Here is a 24,650-nt window from a genome sequence, read left to right on the forward strand (position 1 = left end):
CCTGAGTAATGTTTATTGTTGCTTTATTTTATTTTTTTATAAACAATCAATGTGTATACACTTTAGCCCACAGTGCTAACAGAGAAAATGACCTTATTGTACATCTGCAACTATGACATGAGCATTCTTTACTTCAAAAAGTGTACTAATAGGATCCTAGCTTAAAAAAAGACTGGGGGCCTACATTCAGTCACTGATCTTTACTTAGATTTGCTTTTCAATCAGTTACAGTTACAATCAGTACATTTGTTTTGGTTAAATCAACACAGGAACATTAGGCTCATTGAATGTTTGTGTTTTACAAAATGTCATGTAACCTCTTGGAAAACACATACTAGCCAAGTGATTTTCAGGAGTTGCCCAATAACAAAAATAATAATCATGTTGTTGTGGTCTACTATGTGGTGGGTGTCATTATTGTCATATACCAGATTAAAATTGACCCAAAGTCTTCAACCTTGAGTTTAACCACTTTTTATGTTGGCCAATGATGTAAAATCAAACAAGAAATATTATGTCTTAGTATTGTAATTTCTTATATCTACTGCTACCTAGTGGCTCTCTCTCAAAGTGCATGATTCCAGACATACAGTGAAAAGGATCTTACAATTTTCTCACACTAAATTCACCAAAAATGCAAATAGTGACACTAGGATGGTTGCAACTGTTCATTTTGATTAATTTGGAATGCTTTTAAACCTTTTTGTGAAGCACGTCAGCAGCATACAGTACTAGTCAATAAGTGAGACCTCAAAGTGCTAGCATTTTATGGCTTTGTGCTCTCCAAATAACAGCAGTTTTGATTGAGGAGAGGAGATTGATTTAAAATCATCTGCTTATGTTTGACTGGCCTCCTCAGCCATGGTGTGTTTGTCAAAGAGGTACTCAGCCATGCCGTTCTGTGGTGCTCCCATGCGCTGCAGGTTTGAGATCCAGTCAGCAAGCTGCTTGATGGACTTGACCTGCTCATCCAGATAGTGAGTCTCAATGAAGTCACACAGCTGTGGGGTGGGGCCAAGGAGAACTATTTTAAATTAAAGAGCCAGTGGAGAAGGTAATGCTTAGGTTCTTCTCCATCATATACAGACTTGGATTGGGTCCTAAATGGCTCTCAAAGTGTACCAAACTTGTCGTAATACGCCCTAAGCCATCTACTTTGCAGGTGGGAGGCATGATTTATGATCTACAATAAACTTCCAAGGAGCAGGGAAGTGAGGAAACAGCGGACCACTCGATGATGTAAACATAGGGAACAAGGGTGGAAATCTTTGGGTACCTCCCGATTCGAATACGATTACAATTCAATAGCTATGATTTGATTTAAATTTGATTATTGATGCATCTTTCTTTAATTATGTAGTTCACATTTCTTGCTTCACTAAAACGTTTATAATTTGAAACTTAAAAAACAGTGCATTTGTAATTAGAAACAGTTAAATTAATTCCCACATTTATTAAATTAATGGAAATGTGTTCAAAACTGTAATAAAAAGGAGCTGGTCGGATCTCTCGGTGAGGTGGCTCTCTGCAGTCAGCCAAATCTTAGAACTGTCTGCATTACTTTATATACAATTAATAAATTGATTGATTACTGACGTTAATAATTGATTCTATAATCGTCCATTTCCGAGTTGCAACGCATTTAAAATTTGATCATTTCCCCCACCTCTAATAGGGACACATTGTAGTGATCACGTCGCCGCTATAAATAGTTTGTCTGCGTTAGCACTAATAATAACAACAATATCACTAATACTTTGTCAATATTAAAGTCATGAAATGTAAATGTGTGTTGTTGGCGCTTTTTGAATGGTTATTTTTTTGATTTTATGAGCGGAATAGAGGACCTCCCATTGGCTTTGCTGTCAGCGGGCTTTTATTTAAGTTTTTTTTAATATTTAGAATGCCTAAAAAAATAATCCATCTGTCTTCATGTCTTCAAAAAAGTGCAGTTGCCCTTTAGAGACAAATATTTGTTTTGTTTTTTCATTAATAGTACCAACATGTCAGCTTTTTCTCATTATATAATGCATTTATGTCAATTTTTACATGTTGATAGAGAGTTATTTTTTAAAGTTATATACATTTACTTGACCTAAATGTATATACATGTATGTAGATGCTGTATCGGGACAGATCTATTAAGAGTTGGAGCAGAAATATGTCACATGAATGTTTTTTTAAGTAATAACTGTGAAATTAAAAATAACTGACAAGTAATGGAAAAAAACATTGGGTTTACTTTTTCATATCAGGATATAAAACATAGAGCAGTTTGGCTAATGAAGATAAAGTCAAATAAAGAAGCTTTGTTCTCCAACAACACCATGTAGTTTTCAGTACAACAGTTTGGCCAAAAAAAAATAACAGGAGTGTAACCCCTCACTTCTAACACACAATATTTGTGCCTTACTTAAATAAAGGATGAGTGACCATCCCAGTCAACAAACTAAAGACTTTATAAACAAGTTGCTGCAACGTTCCCGACGCATCGCCTGCTGCATGGTAACTCTCAGTCAGAGTAGCTGAGTGAAGGACGCTGTGTTGCACTTTCAAAATAAAACTGCAACATCAAATATTTTTCTCCTCCACGGTATACGTTTAGTGTGGGACAAATGCGTCCGTCTCCAAGTTAGTGCCACGTAATAATAGCAGTGTGCTCTTAAACGCGAGACTCCACGGAAGTAGAAAGGAGTGAAATGCAGTAAAACGAATTAATCGGCTCTGTTTAGCTAGGGGGAAAATCTCCAGTGCAAAGTCTGTGTCGTTGCCAGGCTGCAACGATTTTGTTTCTAGGAAGTAGGCGGTGTTGCCTAAAATGCATTGATAAATTACGATTTTTGGAAACATTTCAACTGTATTACTAACCGTCTGGAATTTTACAGAGGTTTATATATACACACCGTTTACCGGTACATCACAAAGCACTGTATATGTATTGTGCATCTATTTGAAAAACAACACATACCAAAGTTATGTCACTATTAGGGATGGAATTATGACACAATTTCATTGACTGATTATTGAGAAAATGTATGTTAATAAATGAGCAAATCTCAGAATGTTTTGAACTTCTTTTTTCTATGACAAAGTTAGACTGAACAACACATTTGCTCTTCAGAGAGCAAACATTTTCTGACTGAATCCTTACTGATTAAACACCTTAAAGGGGTACGGCACTTATTTGGAATTTGGCCTATCATTCACAATCCTTTAATAAGACAATAACACATGTCGCTCTTTTTTTAGGCATTCTAATTTGTAATATTCGGCAAGTATAAGGTGGCTAACAATGACCCAAAACATTTTTTTTTTAAACCAACAATACTCCATTAACATGGTATGACCTGCATATTGACCAAGCATTAACAATATTATTATAACTGCTAGCGCAAAATAACTACTTTTAGCGGTGCCGCGATCACAGAAAGGTAACCAGCTTATGCAGCTATTGACATACTGGAGCCAGTGAGCTGCTGCATCGCCTCAGAGTTGGTAAAAGTTAATTCTAGATTACAAATCATGCCTCTCATTTGTATAGTAGAAAGTAACCAAGAAGTTGGTCAACTTTGACATTCAATTAAGAAAATGAGAATGCCTTTTATTGTCACTATACACAGGTACAATGAGATTAAAAGCAACTCCGGTATCAGTGCGACAGTCTACAAATATGCAAAACATAGGAAGGAAAGAAAAGAAAAATAGTGCAAAAGGCAGTAACGTGCATAGTCCAGTCCTGAGAACGAATGTCGTGAATGTGTTGTTTAAAAATGTAATATTATACTATATACATATTTACAGAAGCATTCAGACTGTGGGTGGAAAGTAAAAATTGCACGCAGAGAGGTGCTAAACTATAAAATCAGTGCCTATGAGAGTTCACCGTGGTTATGGCGTTAAGACACGGGGATCGCTTGAAAGACACGAAAAGATGCTCGTTTGCACCCACTTTTTAAATTTGTATTTACCTGACAGGATTATTATTTTTTCATCTAATCGGGAAGACATGAACATCCCCATTAGTCGGCATACCGCTGAGAGCAGACATTGTGCAGTTAGTGATTATTTCATTATCTTCATCGTTTGTATTTCTTGTTTAGCACTTAGCAATAGTAGGGCAACATTTTGGCCTGATTTGAGGAAATACAAGAAACGGTAGGATAAAGTATTAGTTCCATAGAGTCTTTGCGTGCGCAATATAACAGACGTGCGACATGCAGTGAGATAAATGCTGCTAAAAGCATCGTTTTATGTGTATCAATCGGAGAGTGGGCAGGTGTAACTAATGTTGTAATCGGGTGACTGTACACACCTTTTTTATGAAGTTTATTCTTGACCGTGTCTGTGACAAAATATATTTAAACAGTGAACATTTTAAAATGTTTAATTTAAACAAACATCTAGCAGACATACGCAGAAAGTGGGTTGTAAATGTGACTGTGGAGCAACATGTACACCAAATCATATCCACTGTATATTATCTAGACACAAGAAAGTGCTTTAAATGTAAACACAATCAATATAGGGCCCTATTAAGTACATACAGGACAACTTAAATATGTGTAAGAGAGTGAAACACATACATGAGGATCGTTGTGCTGCGTGCCCATTTCCTGTATCTTCAGCAGGGATTGGTTTACACTCTTCTCCAGCTGCAAAGCACACTCCAAAGCCTCCAGGCAGGTGCCCCATTCATCTCGGTCAGGTTTCTTATAAATGCAAAGACACGCTATTGGTATTTGCTCGCATTTCACCTACATGTTGTCTTTGTCTCAAGGAAACAGAAATGAGGATATGTTACGTTAGTCAAGATTTAGTCAAAGTAAAGACATTTTTATTCAAGTTGGGATTTAAAAAACCTGCTCTATTCACTGGGTGTGTGGGGTAAAAAAGCAGATAAAGGAATTAAAAACGGATACTTTAGTTTTTTTTGTTTTTTTTTAATGAGCTCCAAAAGAGGACAACAGTTGCATTTAAAATAGGAATAATCAGCAACCAGCAGTTTTTTAGTAGCTCTGCATGTGCTTTAAAATGTTAGTTGAAACTTGGCTGACTTATCTGTGTGAAGTTCTGTTGCTGCTCTGTTGTGCAATATACAGTGGTCAACAAATGACAATGCGTTGAAAGAGTGCTTTATTTTCCTTTCACATACACTCCAACTTGTTACATACATTATATTGCCAAAAGTATTTGGCCACCCATCCAATTGATCACAATCAGGTGTACAAACATTTGTGAAAGAATGGGTCGCTCTCAGGAGCTGGATGATTTCCAGCGTGGAACTGTCATAGGATGCCACCTGTGCAACAAATCCAGTCGTGAAATTTTCTCACTCCTAAATATTCCAAAGTCAACTGTCGTCGTTATTATAAGAAAATTGAAGAGTTTGGGAGCAACAGCAACTCAGCCACAAAGTGGTAGGCCACATAAACTGACAGAGAAGGGTCAGCGGATGCTTAAGCACATAGTGCAAAGAGGTCGCCGACTTTCTGCACAGTCAGTTGCTACAGAGCTCCAAACTTCATGTGACCTTCCAATTAGCCCACGTACAGTACGCAGAGAGCTTCATGGAATGGGTTTCCATTGCCGAGCAGCTGCATCTAAGCCATACATCACCAAGTCCAATGCAAAGAGTCGGATGCAGTGGTGTAAAGCACGTCGCCACTGGACTCTAGAGCAGTGGAGACGCCTTCTCTGGAGTGAGGAATCATTCTTTTCCATCTGGCAATCTGATGGACGAGTCTGGGTTTGGAAGTTGCCAGGAGAAAGGTACATTTCGGACTGCATTGTGCCGAGTGTGAAATTTGGTGGAGGAGGAATTATGGTGTGGTTTTTTTTTTCCCAGGAGTTGGGCTTGTCCCCTTAGTTCCAGTGAAATGAACTTTGAATGCTCCAGGATACCAAAACATTTTAGACAATTCCATGCTCCCAACCTTGTCGAAACAGTTTGGAGCGGTCCCCTTCCTCTTCCAACATGACTGTGCACCAGTGCACAAAGCAAGGTCCACACAGGCATGGATGACAGAGTCTGGTGTGGATGAATTTGACTGGCCTGCACAGAGTCTGGTGTGGATGAATTTGACTGGCCTGCACAGAGTCCTGACCTGAACCCGATAGAACACCTTTGGGATGAATTAGAACGGAGACTGAGAGCCAGGCATTCTCGACCAACATCAGTGACCTCACCAATGCGCTTTTGGAAGAATGGTCGAAAATTCCTATAAACACACTCGCAACCTTGTGGACAGCCTTCCCAGAAGAGTTGAAGCTGTAATATCTGCAAAAAGTGGACCGACATAATATTGAACCCTATGCGTTAGGAATGGGATGGCACTTCAAGTGTATATGTGAGTCAAAGCTGGTGGCCAAGTACTTATGGCAATATAGTGTATATAATGAGTTTTCAAATATCAGAAATAAAAAGACTCCAACTTTTGCCTTGCCTTCTTTGGAAGTAAACACTTTGGTACGTGCAATCTGTATGCAGTCACTTCCCAACAAAAACATTTGAATTAGACAACAGTGTAATAACGTGAGGTAGTGAGGCGAATACCTTAATATCCTGTAAAAAAATCCTGCCTCCCCTCTTGTTCTGGAAAGTCATCAGCTTCTCGGCGTGCTCACACTCCTCTTTGGACTGGGCACTAAAAAACTTGGCAAAATTTGGTAGGAATTTGTCGTCCCTTTCAAAATAGTATGCCTAAAGAAAGAAAGGGAAATAATTGCTCACGGTTTAAAAAATATATACATATTTTGCTTGAAGAATATCTTACCATCGAGAAGTACACATAAGAGGCATAAAGCTCAAGGTTTATCTGTCTGTTAATGGCAGCCTCGCAGTCCTGGTGAAAGTTTTGACGGATTTGGGAAGCCATTTCTGCATTTGTCATACATTAAAGACAACAAAAGTGAGCACATTGTCAAAGGCTACCAAGAATGAACAGAGACATCTTACGAAAACACATGCCGAACACTTGAAACTGTCTGCAAGTACAACAATAACAAAAGACCAAGAATGAACAGAGACATCTTACGAAAACACATGCCGAACACTTGAAACTGTCTGCAAGTACAACAAGAACAAAAGGGCAGAACACTTCAGGTCAACTCTTCGACACCTGCAGGTGAAAATGTCCTCACTTCACCATCACCTGCTAGCATCAGGCTTGAAGTCAATGAATGATCTCTTAAAACCACTAGACAACACATTTAGGTGAATGCCACTTGTTTTGTTAATGCTTGCAGAGAGAATAGCTTTGGTACATAATTTACAATTTACAAAATGTTTGGGATATTAAGCTTGTTGTAAAATTTCAGGATGAAAGCTAAAATGCACTATAACCTTTATAGATTAATTTATTTCTCTAAATTTTGAATGCACACTTCAATGTTTCAAGGTTTCTCATTGTATGCCATTGGGTTGAGTTTTTTCTTTCCCTGTTATGGTATCTGAGCCAAGAATGTCGTTGTGGCTTGTGCAGCCCTTTGAGACACTATTGATTTAGGGCCATATAAATAAACTTTGATTGATTGATTGAAATGGACCAATACATATCTGGGTTCATTCAATCAGAAGAATAACATTATGACCCAGGACGACCTTACAATTAATTAATCAGCAGTACCTTGCCACTGAAGGCTTCAAAAGCAGGACATGCTCATAGGGAAGTGTCTCCTGATTTTTTCGCATGTCTCAGTAAAATCAGTAGGTTGCAAAATAGATTTTGATTGGTTTGGATTGACTCATGGATCACACACCTGTTAATTTTGCAGTACAGTTCTTGCAAAAAGTGCTGAAACAATTAATAGACATGTGCATTCAAGTTCTGAAATAGCCAAACTATATTCACCTAAAAGGTTACAGTATAATGCATTTTATGTTCATCCTGCCAAGTACACAGGATACATTTGAACACTTTTAACAGTCACTTTCCACATTAGCTAAATAATTCAGCTACCTTTGAGGTGTATGGTCTTGATAACTGCCACCACTACATTGATTTAAATAAGACAAGAACACAATTTAACCTTTTTGCAACTCACATCTATAAAAATCTATTCAGATGACTTCTCCAGAAAATAATGTCATTTATGAATATCCAATTTTTCAGTTAGTTCGGACCCAAGTATCTGTTTTAATACATATATACTAGAGATGCGCGGACAGGCAATTATTTCATCCGCAACCGCATGACAAAAGTCGTCAACCATCCGCATCCACCCGAATTAACATTTAATCAACACCGCACCCGCCCGTTGTTATATATCTAATATAGACGATGCAAGGCATTAGTGAGGTTATAAAGCTTTTGCCTGTTAAAGAAAGGCGACTGATCCAATGCAGCAATCATCTGGGAGCCGCGCTGAGCGCACCTCCAAGCGCATGGAGGTGCAATGTCCCTCGCACCCGGGCTCGCGCCCGAGGCTTTAGCGCGCACCGCGGTGCCCATCCTACTCGTCGCGGCCTAGCCCTAGCGGCTCTCGCTGCCGGCGACGGCCGGGTATGGGCCCGACGCTCCAGCGCCATCCATTTTCAGGGCTAGTTGATTCGGCAGGTGGGTTGTTACACACTCCTTAGCGGGTTCCGACTTCCATGGCCACCGTCCTGCTGTCTATATCAACCAACACCTTTTCCGGGGTCTGATGAGCGTCGGCATCGGGCACCTTAACCCGGCGTTCGGTTCATCCCGCAGCGCCAGTTCTGCTTGCCCCACCCCTTTCGTGAGCGCACTGCGCGCGGAGTGACCCCTGTTACGCGCCCCCGGCAACGGGGGTGGCGGGCAGGCAAGCTGCACGGGCGGAGCGCGCGGAGTGACCCCTGTTACGAGCCCCCGGCCACGGGGGTGGCGGGCAGGTAAGCTGCTTACCTGCTGCTCGTGACGCCGGCCGCGGCGAAGGCGGACGAGGCGGGGTGTCGTGCGGTGGGCACGGTGGTGACCCTGGACGTGCGTCGGGCCCTTCTCGCGGATCACCTCAGCTACGGCTCCCGGTGGGGCCCTCTCGGGGGAAGGGGCCTCGGTCCCGGACCCCGGCGAGGCGTCCCTTCTCCGCTCCGTAAAAGTGTCCATCTCTTTTTTTTTTCTTCTTCTGTTGTGGCATATGCTGCAGGTGCCTGCTCGTTTTTCGTATGTGGGTAACAACATTTAACTATGTATATATATTTCCGAATTGGTTTAACTGCCACCCGCCTGAATCTATTTAAAATCTTTTTTTTTTTTTTTTCAACCGCCCGACCCGACCCGCGGATAAAATCAATTTTTTTTTTATTTCAACCGCCCGAACCGCGGATAATCCGCGGACTCCGCGGTTGTGTCCGCAAACCGTGCATCTCTAATATATACATATACTAGTACATTAATAGATTAAAACAATAGGAAATTTACTGATTTCGATGATTCAATTGTTATAAAGAATTAAGAAACGTTCCAGAGGGGCGTCATGTTATCCAAATATTCACTTGTTTTAATTCTAAATTAAAACATTTTAATAACTCACTAAAAAGGTAACAAACACACTGAAAGCTATTCAAACTTCCAATGCCCTTTCAAAAACATTTCCTGTTTCCCCTTATTTTTCTCTCCGTCAATTTTGTGTTGTATCTTACACACCTAATTATTGCACCTTTGTTGGATCATGTAAATCAGTCATCCCCAATCACCGGTCCGGGGGCCGGAACCAGTCCGTGACGCAATTGCTGCCGGGCCACAGAGAAACATTAAATAATTTGGCCTGTCCCACTAGACACACCAATAGGCTTGTTTATAGATGATACATTAATGAACATATCAAAAATAAATGTGACAGATTGTAGCCAAAGGCTGATTTCCATCATTGCAAAGAATCAAGCCCAGGGCTCCCACTAATTCGGTGTTGTAGTGTCCTCGGCATGACGTTAAAGTGCATCCAGCAGTGGAGCCTCCTCTATGGAGTCTTGGGGCACTAGGAGGTTAACTGTGACCCCAGGTGGCCCTTGACAAAGGCCTAGCACCTGACTGCCCCCTAGCCAGGGATACGGTGAAGACCTCAACGGCGGAGCAGGCGGAAGACGGTAGTTTTTAAAAACTACCACAACGGCTGCGATGGCGGAAGAAGGCTGCAGCAGAAAAGGGTCCCCAGTCGTCTTGGACTCCATGCCACTGAAACCTGACCCGATTCTGTCAAGGATCGTGTGGTGACTATCTGTGCACCAGTCTCCCCACGTAAAACAAAGTCACGCACAGGCATCCTCCATAAAGAGATACACCCCTACCAGGAGGATCGTCATACTCGTCCGAGGGACCGCCGATAATAAGTGACTTGTATTTTTCATGCACTTATTTTTGCTGTGTTTATCTGGCACAAGCGGAAAGCCGGTCCCTGAAAATAATGCCTAAATTAAACCGGTCCGTGGTGCAAAAAAGGTTGGGGACCCCCGGTCTAGTGCAGAGGTGTCAAAGTCGTTTTCACTGAGGGCCACATCGCAGTTATGTTTGTCCCAAGAGGGCCGCTTCTAACAGTGAATACTATTATTACACCATTTTAAATGCATTTTTTTGTACATTTAAAAAAAACTAAAATGTAAAAAAAAAAACAAGGAAAATTGCAATAATTTCACCTCAAAATTTTGTGTATATTACTGTAAATGGAAAAACAGTACTGCTGTTTTTTATGGTAAAAAAAAAAAGGCAGCTCAGTTGCCAGAATGTTACTGTAAAATTTAGATTAAAAAAAAAATTGGCACCTGAACTGCCAGCTTCTTCTTTTTTTCCGCAAATCAACAACTGTAGATTTTTCGGTGTGTTACTGTAAATGCCAAAACGGCACCACAGTTTATTTTAGTAAAAAAAGTAAAACATTTTTAATTTAGAGAAAAATGCTGTAAAAACCACAGTACATTTCACAATGTTACCTTGAAACCGGTCCGTGGCGCAACAATGGTTGAGGACCACTGATGATAACCATTTTACAGTCATGACTACTGATTTGTAGGCTGGCATCTTTTTATGTAATGTTATATTTTATACAATCTTTTGCACTTATAGGTCAAAATAATAAAACAAATATGAGATAGGCTCCAGCACCCCCCGCCACCCCATAAGGGACAAGCGGTAGAAAATGGATTGATGGATGAATTGAAAATAATAAACGCAGGGAATTCCCAAAAAAATTATGTGCCATGAAAGCATCACCGTAGTACTGCTAGTGGTCGTGCGAGCAACTTCTCAGCTTCTAAGGTTGTTGTTTTTTCCAGGATCAGATTTTTGGCCAAGTATGTTTCACACACAAGTAATTAGACATGATAGACTGTGCTTTCTTCGTTAAATGCAAGAAAGAAAGAAAAATGCAGCAACGACGAGAGCAAAGTACTGTGTTGAGAGGGTGTCTGCAAATACTTGATTGAATCGAAGACGGACATAGCAGTGAAAGGGTTGGCAATAAAGCATGAAACGTACCTGAGTTTACTAAATAAATGGAAGTCCTTGTGGCTCGTTAGCGTACTTCGTTCACCTGCTGATGTTTGACTGACGTAATAAAGAGTTAACTTGCACCACAAAGATGTTCTACTCGAGCAAGACGAGCCACTATTTGACGTTTATAAAGGTGACGCGTGGAGTTAGGGGAGGAGTCTTTCGGTCTCTCTACTCCTAAACAACTTTATTAACCGTGTAACTTTAAGCTTTAAATAAATATTAACAAGTGCCTTGCTAATGTACCGGAACTATCAAGATGGCCCCCATGCGTCAGCGTAAACAAAACAACTTGTGACGTCACTTTTGAAAGAGTCGTTTACTTTCAGTGTCATCCTATATTGTCGTTCCCTAACACCTGGTGCTTCTATTTGGCTTTACACTTTGTTACACACACACACTTTATATATATATATATCCATCCATCCATTTTCTACCACTTGTCCCTTTCGGGGTTGCGGGGGTGCTGTAGCCTATCTCAACTGCATTCACGATTCTTATCAGGGTTCTAAATCAAGTCATAATTATAAAAACAATTATAAACGTTTTTCTTTTCTTTTAATACTACTAAAAACGCAATTCAGCTTGACAGTAAACCTGTGCACTTTCTTGGCATTTTACAAAAATACTTTTTTTGCATCCCCAACACCGGTAAAAATGGTTTCAATTTTGCCAACACTTCATTGACCACACTGCAGAAAAGAGCTGTCAAAATATAACAGACTAGATTTTTTTGGGGGGGGGCATTATTTTTTATTCCACTGTACTTGATAAAAGATCCTAAATTAAGATTTAGATCTAGAAATTAGCAGGACTTAAATTAGAAATAAGTATTTTATTCTGAAAATCAGCATTATTCATTCAATTTGTAATTTTTAAATTAAGCATCCTTGAGATATTGCTGAATCTTCAAAAAAGATTTATGGTGGAAAGCTGAAATATATTTGAAGTTATTTTCTCAATTTTAACATTATAACTTGAATAGAAAAAATAACTTAATGCTAAAATTAAGATTTGTAAATGAATAAAAGTAAATAGCTCCTAAAACTAGGAACATTTCTAGAATTAAATTTTCAATCTTGACAAGTGGCAAATAATTTGCAATGAGGCATAAACCAAGCTGACGTACATTTGCTGGCCAGACCTGTTCATCCTTGCCCTTCGCCTCACTTCACAACCCTTCTTTTTGTATGTAAAATACACGCACCACATAGTGTGAAAAATGGCGACATTGTTTTATTTCCAAAAAAAACCCAAAACATTTTATAACAGAAAAAATTACATCTGTTCATATTGAACGGTTGCCTTGGAAACAGGGGCTGCACCATGTGGGCTTAAACTGGTCAAATAATATCTACAAATCGGGCGAACCCAAAAAGTATAAATTGGAAGGAATTAAGTGTTGTCTCAAAATAATCAAATAAAAAAACGTGGGCAGGAAACAAGGTGCAATATTTTTTGTAAATATCAATCATTGTCATGATGGGAAAATAATGGATAACACATGATTTGTTCCATCAGGCTTGACAGAGACGCAAAGAGTGCAAAGTGCATCCACCACTGATTGTGGAACAGACTCGCGCGTCGTCTTCTGTGTCTCTAAAAACAACCGTCTTAAAAGTTTAATAAAAACAAATTGGGAACAAACACCGATGGTGTCATTCTTTATATTTTAATGTTACAAGATGCTAAACATTTCCCATCTACAACCATGCAAGACGCACATTTACTGTAATACTCTAAAAACATCCCAAACATAAATTTTTATTGAAAAGCCAACCTAAAACAGAAAATATTTGTACAGTGAGGCATCACTATAATCAGTGCACCTGTTACTTATTCCCAACAGGAGGTGAGTGCCACACAGCAGAGCTGGTGCGTTTAAAGTAGCGAGGTTTGCTCTTGTAAAAGATGTTCTCCAGCTTTGGTGCCTCGATCGAGCCAAAGAAAGAGTCCAAGTCAGGAGGATTGAAGTACTGTTTCATAATTATCTTTTGTAGATTGTGACCTGAAAGGACAAACATATTCAATTGAGACAACACATTTAGTGACTTTTGGGTTAAGACATGGGTCCTCAAGTATGACGTTCCTCCAGAACATCATAATAAATACATACATTATGAGTCAGTCCCAAAAATGTTGACATCAACAACTAATCGTCAAATAAAAGATTAAAATGCACTACGTATTTGTTGTTAATTTCACACTGATCTTAAAGAACTCATGAAATTGTTATTCATGTTACATAGATGTGTTTACAGACAAACAACCTGAACACACTGTAACTTTAGTACTCTACAAAAGTACAGTTTTACTTCTGGATTAAACACTATTGATTTGAGTCTTGTCATGTGGGTGGAGTTACATGTGCTGGCATTTACTACCAGAATGACCAGAAAAGCAGCACTGATTAAAACTACATGACAACATAAACATAGTTATTCTGGTTAAAATACAAAAATAATCCAACAGTTCTCATTTTCAAACAACAACTATATGTTAATCTTCTAAAAAGGTTAAAGCATACCTTCTGCCCAAGACGGAATTTGCTTTTTTGGAGCAGACTCGTCATCAGTAGAATCATCGCTGTTTTGATCCATACCGTAGTCTTCTGAATTTTTGGACATAGTCTTTGCGTTCTTGCCACCCTTTGGAGTGATCAAGTATGTCGTATGTGGGGATTTCTGAACAGGGAGAAACAATTATTATTTGAGGATTTATACCATTTAAATATATATAGGAAAAAAATTGCTCTTAAGTATCAGTACGGCAATACAAAATTCTTCCACATTTACCTCCATATCTACAGTGACATTGAGTCCACAGCCTTTTCCTGCAGGTGTGGTCGTTACAGAACGCTGCAGAGATTGAGAAGACAAAAAAACTAATTATGAAGCTGATTTAACGTTTATGCCCAAAAATAGTGTCTAGTTATAGGCTAATTATGTTTGTTAGAAAGCATCATTTTGTGAGAATAGATGAACTTATCTGACAAATTCACATTTGCACATTTAAGATTTCTTTTCATCTAGTCCAGGGGATCTCAAAGTCAAGATTTAAGATTGTTTATTGTCATATGCACAGTTAGACAGTTTGCCGTACAATGAAAATCTTACTTTGCTAGTCCACCCTTCAACAAGTCACACGGTACTTGTATATACATTTTTATTTTTATTTTAGCCAAGGCACAGTAAGTAACATTACATTATTGCATTACTGCCGAGTCTTTAGGTTTCGCTCGGCAAATGGTGGAATCCAATTTTAATACATATTTATTTTGACCTCTTTCAAGCTCACACAATCATTTAAGGAATGTGTGCTATGCTAACAAGTTGCCATCATCAATCTTATTTGCACCAATTAAAGGGTCTGGTTGCGCTAACTTTTCAATGTATTTTACGCTGCCCTCTTACGGCTTCTTGGACGCAATGACCTACACTTAGACTTGGACCAATATTCGATATGGCAGTTAATCTAACAATAAATGAAAATGAACTTGATAACTTAGCCATGTGCATGTGTGTTTACGGGCTGCAAAAGCGGTCACTCTTTGCATCGGTTTCAGCAGCTCCAGACATTTGTATCATAGCATAATAAAAGAAAGGCAGTGAAGCCTCTTGTCATTCATTAGGTGTCTGTGTGCTGAGAGCCAGGTTGGCGAACATGACAGAGTGCAACACGTTAGCTCATGACAACCAACGCAACAGTATCGATAATATAAATCTGAAGGAAAAAGTTGATGAAACAAATGCTACTGGACCAGTGTGGGAATACCTCAGTTTTAAACCTCTGGAACAAGATGAGGTTACCAACACTCAGGAGACAGTTTTCCGAAAGTGGTGCCAACAAAACAATCAAATATCAATCATACAATGTTTATTTATATAGCCCTGTGTCTCGAAGGGCTGCACAAGCCACAACGACATCCGCGGTACAGAACCCACATAAGGGCAAGGAACCCAGTGGGACGTCGATGTAAATGACTATGAGAAACCTTGGAGAGGTTGAAATAGGACAAACTTGCATGCCCACTTGAAAGAGAACCACCCGACTCAGCATTTCTCTAATTGGTAAAAGACATCCACATAAAATGCAGAGCCTTCTCCCCCCGACAGTCCACACTTTTGGTGAACAAAGTCTGCGTAAACTGGTGTGCACTCACAGAAAGTGTTAGTCACTTCATCGCCAAATACATGTTGCCCTTTAATAGCGTTGAAAAACTAGCATTTCGACAAACACTGCAAACGTTTGACAGATATTTGTAATGTCATGTCATGATGGTGTTCCTCGCTCGGAATCTGCCAGACTTCATTTTTTTTGGCATAATAATACATCTGCTTGTAATGTAGGGTTTATATTGTTACTGTGCATTTTTGTTTAACTTGACTGTAAGTTAAGCAATGTACAACTCTACCTCTGCTTGCATGTTCATCATTGAAGTCCAACTTTGTTTGTCAATACTTTATTTAGCCATTTTATTTATTGTTTTGGTTGTGTATGTTTTAAAGTCCTCAAACCCTCCTTAACAGAGACGGAACATATTTTATTGCTTTTGGTTGTGATATGTATTCAAGTGCCAAATTTAGCTAACAGAAAGAATATACTTTATTTGTATTATTTGTTTGTTTTATTTAACTTGGAGATTTAAAAGTTTACATTCCAAATACAATGTTACAAAACATACAAGTTTATTTCATTTGAAAGGATGTACATGCATTATTATTATGTGTTATCATTACATCAGTGGTTAATAATGTTGACAATATCTTAACGGCAACAATTTGTAGGTCAATATATACTGTCGAGCAAAATTTGTTATCAGTTCATGCGCATTAGCTTTTAATGCTGTTAGCTAATAATAGCGATTTGGATAGTTAGCGCTAACTGTCATTAAATGTATATTCTATTATAACAACATGACTGCAAATTGTTGGTTACTTCTCTTAGACTGCTTTTGTATGTGTGCACACACTGCCTGTACTTACATGATGATGAGACAGGGTGAGTGACCGCCATAAACATCAATAATTTTCATTTTAAAGTTTCTTACATAAACTTAGTAATTGTGAAAAATAGACTAGGGGTGGGAATCAAAAACCGGGTCTTGTTCAGAAGTATATAAATTCCTTGGAATGGCTTGCTATTTATTCAAACGGTTCTCTTATCAATCCTTCCCGGTGGGGATGACGTAATTACGCGATGTGAGTAATGACGTGAGATCTCAAAATGGCAAAACCCTGGCGCAACAAACGCTCTAAAGTTGACTACCGGTACATTTTACAATGCTAGCACGTCATCTGAAAACAACAGATACTAACACCACCTATTATGTTGGGGCTATTATTTGTTAAGTTGAAATGAATGCCTTCTCATTTCGATGAGCATGACAAGAGACAGATTCTGACTGGCTCCAGGGGCTTGCAGCCCCAGTTCACGTATGCCGCTAGACCAGACCTGGGCAAACTAAGGCCCGTAGGCCGCATGCGACCCGTTAAGCTTTTCAATCTGGCCCGCCGGACATTCCAAAATAATTTTTTTACATCTTTAAGATGGAAACTGTAGCCGCCATTATGATGTTTTCAAATTACCAGAAGTCTAGAACTATACAAAGTACAAACCCCGTTTCCATGAGTTGGGAAATTGTGTTAGATGTAAATATAAACGGAATACAATGATTTGCAAATCATTTTCAACCCATATTCAGTTGAATATGCTACAAAGACAACATATTTGATGTTCAAACTGATAAACTTTTTTTTTTTTTTGCAAATAATCATTAACTTTAGAATTTGATGCCAGCAACACGTGACAAAGAATCAATCAATCATCAATCAATCTTTATTTATATAGCCCTAAATCACAAGTGTCTCAAAGGGCTGCACAAGCCACAACGACATCCTCGGTACAAAGCCCACATACGGGCAAGGAAAAACTCACCCCAGTGGGACGTCGATGTGAATGACTATGAGAAACCTTGGAGAGGACCGCATATGTGGGTAACCCCCCCCCTCTAGGGGAGACCGAAAGCAATGGATGTGGAGTGGGTCTGACATAATATTGCGAGAGTCCAGTCCACAGTGGATCCAACACAACAGTAAGAGTCCAGTCCATAGTGGGGCCAGCAGGACACCATCCCGAGCGGAGACGGGTCAGCAGCGCAGAGATGTTCCCAGCTGATGCACAGGCGAGCGGTCCACCCCGGGTCCCGACTCTGGACAGCCAGCACTTCATCCATGGCCACCGGACCTGTGCCCCCCCCCTCAAGGAAAAGGGGAGCACAGGAGAAAAGAAAAGAAACGGCAGATCAACTGGTCTAACAGGGGGGCTATTTAAAGGCTAGAGTATACAAATGAGTTTTAAGATGGGACTTAAATGTTTCTACTGAGGTAGCATCTCTAATTGTTACCGGGAGGGCATTCCATAGTACTGGAGCCCGAATAGAAAACGCTCTATAGCCCGCAGACTTTTTTTGGGCTCTGGGAATCACTAATAAGCCGGAGTTCTTTGAACGCAGATTTCTTGCCGGGACATATGGTACAATGCAATCGACGAGATAGGACGGAGCTAGACCGTGTAGTATTTTATATGTAAGTAGTAAAACCTTAAAGTCACATCTTAAGTGCACAGGAAGCCAGTGCAGGTGAGCCAGTATAGGCGTAATATGATCAAACTTTCTTGTTCTTGTCAAAAGTCTAGCAGCCGCATTTTGTACCAACTGTAATTTTTTAATGCTAGACATAGGGAGACCCGAAAATAATACGTTACAGTAGTCGAGACGAGACGTAACGAACGCATGAATAATGATCTCTGCGTCGCTAGTGGATAAAATAGAACGAATTTTAGCGATATTACGGAGATGAAAGAAGGCCGTTTTAGTAACACTCTTAATGTGTGATTCAAACGAGAGAGTTGGGTCGAAGATAATACCCAGATTCTTTACTGATTCTCCTTGTGTAATTGTTTGGTTGTCAAATGTTAAGGTGGTATTATTAAATAAATGTCGGTGTTTAGCAGGACCGATAATCAGCATTTCCGTTTTCTTGGCGTTGAGTTGCAAGAAGTTAGCGGACATCCATTGTTTAATTTCATTAAGACACGCCTCCAGCTGACTACAATCCGGCGTGTTGGTCAGCTTTAGGGGCATGTAGAGTTGGGTGTCATCAGCATAACAATGAAAGCTAACACCGTATTTGCGTATGATGTCACCTAGCGGCAGCATGTAAATACTAAAGAGTGCAGGGCCAAGAACCGAACCCTGAGGAACTCCGCACGTTACCTTAACATAGTCCGAGGTCACATTATTATGGGAGACGCATTGCATCCTGTCAGTAAGATAAGAGTTAAACCACGACAAAGCTAAGTCTGACATACCAATACGTGTTTTGATACGCTCTAATAAAATATTATGATCGACGGTATCGAAAGCAGCGCTAAGATCAAGAAGCAGCAACATAGATGACGCATCAGAATCCATCGTTAGCAGTAGATCATTAGTCATTTTTGCGAGGGCTGTCTCCGTAGAGTGATTTGCCCTGAAACCGGATTGAAAAGGTTCACAGAGATTGTTAGACACTAAGTGTTCATTTAGCTGCTGTGCGACAATTTTTTCGAGGATTTTCGAAATAAAGGGAAGGTGGGACACCGGTCGGTAGTTTACCATGAGGTCAGGATCAAGGTTAGGTCTTTTGAGCAGAGGATGAATAACCGCTTTCTTGAATGCTAGGGGAACAGTGCCAGAGGAAAGTGATAAGTTTATAATATTTAGCACTGATGGACCTAATAATACAAAAAGCTCCTTGATAAGTTTCCCAGGGAGTGGGTCAAGTAAACATGTTGTTTGTTTTATCCCACTTACACGCTGTAATAGTTCCTCTAATGTTATTTCATCAAAAAGAGAGAGACTATTTTGTATTGCAGTATCCGTCGTAGATACAGTTGTATCTGTGTTCATAGAACCCAGTTGTAGCTGGGATGCGTTGTCTTTAATCTCCTTTCTAATGAGTTCAATTTTCTTATTAAAGAAATTCATAAAGTCATCTGCCGAGTGGGTGGAGCTATTGGGAGGAGTCCCTTGTTGGGTTAGCGATGCTACTGTACTAAACAAAAATTTAGGGTCGTTTTTGTTGAGGCGGATGAGATTTGAGTAATATTTAGCTTTAGCTAAGGTAAGCATGCGTTTATACGATATTAAACTATCACTCCATGCTTGATGGAAAACCTCAAGCTTGGTCGCGCGCCATTTGCGTTCCAACTTTCTACATGATAATTTATGAGCTCTGGTTTCCTCTGTAAACCATGGGGTGCGCCTTTTAGGGGCCCTTTTTTGTTTTAGCGGTGCTATACTATCAATGGTTTTGCGCAGGGCATTGTCAAAGTTGTTAGTGAGGTTATCAATAGAGCCGACATAATTTGGGAATGGTGCCATTACCGAAGGCAGTAGGTCAGCGAGAGTCATCGTTGTGGCGGCATTAATGTTGCGGCTGCTATAGCAGTTATTATTATTATTAGTTTGTTGACAATGAGTCAGAACTTCGAATTTTATAAAGTAATGATCGGACATTACTTTAGTATACGGGAGTACCATAACTTTGGAGGTGGTGACACCCCTGACCAGCACTAGATCTATCGTATTGCCGTTGCGATGCGTAGGTTCATTTATTATTTGTGTAAGACCACAGCTATCAATTATAGTCTGGAGCGCCACGCACTGAGGGTCCGATGGGGTATTCATATGGATATTAAAGTCCCCCATTATGATTATATTGTCTGCGTGCGTCACTAGATCAGCAACGAACTCTGAGAATTCATTAATAAAGTCCGAGTAGGGCCTTGGGGGGCGGTAGATAACAGCCATATCGAGAGGCAGCGGTGCGACAGACCTCATAGTAAGCACCTCAAACGATTTGTATTTATTATTTAGGTTAGGGGTAAGGTTAAAGTTTTCATTGTATATTAGTGCGACCCCCACACCCCTTTTAAGGGGACGGGCAATATGCGCATTCGTATAGTTAGGAGGAGATGCCTCATTTAGCGCAAAAAATTCGTCTGGTTTGAGCCAGGTTTCGCTAAGACCAATGACGTTAAGATTGTTGTCTCTAATGACCTCATTAACTAATAACGTTTTGGGAGAAAATGATCTTATGTTTAAAAAGCCCATATTATAAGTATTGGGCTGTTTTGACGAGTTTTTGTTTAAATTATCCGTAGTAGAAATATTAATAATGTTGCGTTTATTATACGTAGTGCACTTTAAATAGTTTCGACCATATCTAGGAATTGATACGACGGGAATTTTCAGATTGTTTGCTTGATGCTGCGATCGACTGAACGCATCATGATTTGCCACCTCAGTAGAATGCATATCTACCCCGGACACATTCACAACAGAAAACACATTATGTGAGTTGTGTGTTATTCTAAAAAAATTGCTATGCGTACAGGAATTATCCAGCCTGGTGCTGGCTAGTTCTAGCTTAACTGACTCCTCACCCGGACTAGCAGGCTCTGTAATTGCCTGTGACCGGGCTTGCTCTAGTGTAGTTAGTCAAATGTGACTTAAACAGTAGTCTATGTTCTTAGACAGGATGATGGCGCCTTCCTGGTTAGGGTGAAGGCCGTCCCTCATCAGCAAGCCTGGTTTGCCCCAGAAAGAGGGCCAATTATCAATAAACGTTAGTCCCTGTTGTCTACAGAAGCTAGCCAGCCACTTGTTAAGCGAGACTAATCTGCTATATCTCTCATCATTGCCTCTCGCAGGCAGGGGGCCAGAGACAATTACTCGATGCCTGGACATCTTTCTAGCGAGATCACAAGTCCTGGCTATGTTTCTCTTTGTAATCTCTGACTGTCTCATTCTAGTGTCATTGGAGCCAACGTGTACAACTATATTCGCATAACTAGTGGTGCGATTAGCCTGTCGTACGTGTTTACTAGGCCTGTTGCGAGTTAGCTCCCTAAGATTAGCCTCAATGTCAGGTGCTCGGGCCCCCGGGATGCACTTAATTGTGGCTGGTTTGCTAAGCTTTATGTTTCGGGTGATGGAGTCCCCTATGACTAAGGTGTGGTGCCCGGTAGACTGGGGTGTAGGACTAGCTAAAGAGCTAAATCTATTATGCGTCTCAACCGGTACACCGTAGCTTGTAGGCCGCTTAGGACTGCTACAGGCTGGGCTAGTTAGCTCGCTACAGCTAACGCTAGCAGATGTGTCCGCAACATCTAAAGTTACGAGAAGTTGGGAAAGGTGGCAATAAATACTGATAAAGTTGAGGAATGCTCATCAAACACTTATTTGGAACATCCCACAGGTGGACAGGCTAATTGGGAACAGGTGGGTGCCATGATTGGGTATAAAAACAGCTTCCCAAAAAATGCTTAGTCTTTCACAAGAAAGGATGGGGCGAGGTACACCCCTTTGTCCACAACTGCATGAGCAAATAGTCAAACCGTTTAAAGGGGAACATTATCACAATTTCAGAATTGTTAAAACCATTAAAAATCAGTTCTCAGTGGCTTATTATATTTTTCGAAGTTTTTTTTCAAAATTTTACCCATCACGCAATATCCCTAAAAAAAGCTTCAAAGTGCCTGATTTTAACCACCCGTCCATTTTCCTGTGACATCACATAGTGAAGCCAACACAAACAAACATGGCGGAAAGAACTGCAAGCTATAGCGACATTAGCTCGGATTCAGACTCGGATTTCAGCGACTTAAGCGATTCAACAGATTACGAATGTATTGAAACGGATGGTTGTAGTGTGGAGGCAGGTAGCGAAAACGAAATTGAAGAAGAAACTGAAGCTATTGAGCCATATCGGTTTGAACCGTATGCAAGCGAAACCGACGAAAACGACACGACAGCCAGCGACACGGGAGAAAGCGAGGACGAATTCGGCGATCGCCTTTTAACCAACGATTGGTATGTGTTTGTTTGGCATTAAAGGAAACTAACAACTATGAACTAGGTTTACAGCATATGAAATACATTTGGCAACAACATGCACTTTGAGAGTGCAGACAGCCCAATTTTCATCAATTAATATATTCTGTAAACATACCCTCATCCGCGCTCTTTTCCTGAAAGCTGATCTGTGCAGTTTTGGAGTTGATGTCAGCAGGCCAGGGAAACTAGGGTCGATAGCTCGCTCGTCTGCGGGAACAAACTGCCGCCATTGCTTGCCGTGCTAGCGAGGTCCTTTGTCCCTGAATTGCTCACACACTCCGGCAGATTCAATGGGGGTCTGGCGGCAGATTTCTTTGACTTTATCGTTGGAAATGCATCTGCTTTGAGTGTCGCAGGATAGCCACACATTCTTGCCATCTCTGTCGTAGCATAGCTTTCGTCGGTAAAGTGTGCGGAACAAACGTCCAATTTCTTGCCACTTTCGCATCTTTGGGCCACTGGTGCAACTTGAATCTGTCCCTGTTCGTGTTGTTACTCCGACAACACACCGACGAGGCATGATGTCTAAAAGGTACGGAAAACAGTCGAAAAAACGGAAAATAACAGAGCTGTTTTGACCCGGTGTTTGAGAAAATGGCGGATTGCTTCCTGATGTGACGTCATCGCTCCTAGAGCGAATATTAGAAAGGCGTTTAATTCGCCAAAATTCACCCATGTAGAGTTCGGAAATCGGTAAAAAAAAAAATATGGTCTTTTTTCTGCAACATCAAGGTATATATTGACGCTTACATAGGTCTGGTGATAATGTTCCCCTTTAAGAACAATGTTTCTCAAAGTGCAATTGCAAGAAATTTAGGGATTTCAACATCTACAGTCCATAATAACATAAAAAGGTTCAGAGAATCATAGGCGGCATGGCCGGAAACCAACATTGAATGACCGTGACCTTCGATCCCTCAGACGGCACTGTATCAAAAACTGACATCGATCTCTAAAGGATATCACCACATGGGGTCAGGAACACTTCAGAAAACCACTGTCACTAAATACAGTTCGTCGCTACATCTGTAAGTGCAAGTTAAAGCTCTAATATGCAAAGCGAAAGCCATTTATCAACAACATCCGGAAACGCCGCCGGCTTCTCTGGGCCCCGAGATCATCTAAGATGGACTGATGCAAAGTGGAAAAGTGTTCTGTGGTCTGACGAGTCCACATTTCAAATTGTTTTTGGAAATATTCAACATCGTATCATCCGGACCAAAGGGGAAGCGAACCATCCAGACTGTTATCGACGCAAAGTTCAAAAGCCAGCATCTGTGATGGTATGGGGGTGCATTAGTGCCCAAGGCATGGGTAACTTACACATCTGTGAAGGCACCATTAATGCTGAAAGGTACATACAGGTTTTGGAACAACATATGCTGCCATTTAAGCGCCGTCTTTTTCATGGACGCCCCAGCAAGACAATGCCAAGCCGCATTCAGCACGTGTTACAACAGCGTGGCTTCGTAAAAAAAAGAGTGCGGGTACTTTCCTGGCCTGCCTGCAGTCCAGACCTGTCTACCATTGAAAATGTGTGGCGCATTATGAAGTGTAAAATACGACAGCGGAGACCCCGGACTGTTGAACGACTGAAGCTCTACATAAAACAAGAATGGGAAAGAATTCCAGCTGAGAAGCTTCAACAATTAGTTTCCTCAGTTTCCAATCATTTATTGAGTGTTGTTAAAAGAAAAGGTGATGTAACAGTGGTGAACATACCCTTTCCCAACTACTTTGGCACGTGTTGCAGCCATGAAATTCTAAGTTAATTATTATTTGCAAAAAAATAAATAAAGTTTATGAGTTTGAACATCAAATATCTCGTCTTTGTAGTGCATTCAATTGAATATGGGTTGAAAAGGATTTTCAAATCATTGTATTCCGTTTATATTTACATCTAACACAATTTCCCAACTCATATGGAAACGGGGTTTGTACTTCAATTGGTTGGAATCTGTGCTTTTGCATGATATACTACGGTAGTTACTAAGTCACAGCAGCTCAGACGAGGTACCAAGCAGTGTGGGTGGGGAGTGTTTCCACAGTGTTTCCAGAGCGGCCAGCCTGAAATGCGCGTGTCAGGAACAGACGCGGAAGGAGATTTTTACAACAAAGTTCTAAAGCTTAGTGATATATCAGATTGTATATGTTTTTTTTTACCCTTCGCGTTCATATTTCGCTGTGTTTGTTACATTTTTGTTAAGTTTCGCTTGATTGTAAAATATGTCGATCGAGAGGGGCTGTGACGTCCATATGTT

General features: G+C 40.4%; 2 protein-coding genes across 4 annotated transcripts in view; both read right to left on the minus strand.

The window, feature by feature from the left end:
* Window positions 1–6: 6 nt before the first annotated feature.
* fth1b (ferritin, heavy polypeptide 1b) lies at window positions 7–11,707 on the minus strand. 2 transcript variants are annotated; one of them, XM_061969647.2, is made up of 6 exons: window positions 11,433–11,707; window positions 9,609–9,694; window positions 6,774–6,877; window positions 6,554–6,700; window positions 4,584–4,709; window positions 7–1,001 (listed from the first exon to the last, which is right to left on the minus strand). In XM_061969647.2, exons 3-6 carry the CDS (start codon window positions 6,873–6,875, stop codon window positions 837–839), a joined length of 540 nt encoding a protein of 179 aa, XP_061825631.1. In that variant the 5' UTR covers window positions 6,876–6,877; window positions 9,609–9,694; window positions 11,433–11,707; the 3' UTR covers window positions 7–836. The 2 variants fall into 2 exon arrangements, with proteins under 2 accessions (XP_061825631.1, XP_061825630.1); XM_061969646.2 differs by lacking the exon at window positions 9,609–9,694 and having other exon boundaries at window positions 11,433–11,703.
* Window positions 11,708–12,723: 1,016 nt separating this feature from the next.
* The window catches only part of LOC133612323 (inner centromere protein A-like), a 46,570-nt gene continuing 34,643 nt past the window's right edge, over window positions 12,724–24,650 (minus strand). Inside the window, exons 18-20 of one of the 2 annotated variants that reach the window (XM_061969632.2) lie at window positions 14,243–14,305; window positions 13,975–14,131; window positions 12,724–13,455 (exon numbers count right to left, since the gene is read on the minus strand). In XM_061969632.2, coding sequence (XP_061825616.2) covers window positions 13,280–13,455; window positions 13,975–14,131; window positions 14,243–14,305 — 396 coding nt within the window. In that variant the 3' untranslated portion in view covers window positions 12,724–13,279. The remainder of the gene's footprint in view (window positions 13,456–13,974; window positions 14,132–14,242; window positions 14,306–24,650) is intronic. The other variant, XM_061969631.2, reaches the window with a different exon arrangement.

The sequence above is a fragment of the Nerophis lumbriciformis genome, linkage group LG10 (assembly GCF_033978685.3).
Source record: "Nerophis lumbriciformis linkage group LG10, RoL_Nlum_v2.1, whole genome shotgun sequence".
NCBI classification, from domain to species: Eukaryota; Metazoa; Chordata; class Actinopteri; order Syngnathiformes; family Syngnathidae; genus Nerophis; species Nerophis lumbriciformis.

Excerpts from the sequence above, each read along its gene's own strand:
- fth1b (XM_061969647.2), bottom strand. The coding sequence starts at position 6,875 with ATGGCTTCCCAAATCCGTCAAAACTTTCACCAGGACTGCGAGGCTGCC. Across the intron at positions 4,710-6,553 it reads TTTTTTTACAGGATATTAAG|AAACCTGACCGAGATGAATG; the intron begins GTATTCGCCTCA and ends TGCATTTATAAG. Across the intron at positions 1,002-4,583 it reads CGCAGCACAACGATCCTCAT|CTGTGTGACTTCATTGAGAC; the intron begins GTATGTGTTTCA and ends CCCACCCCACAG.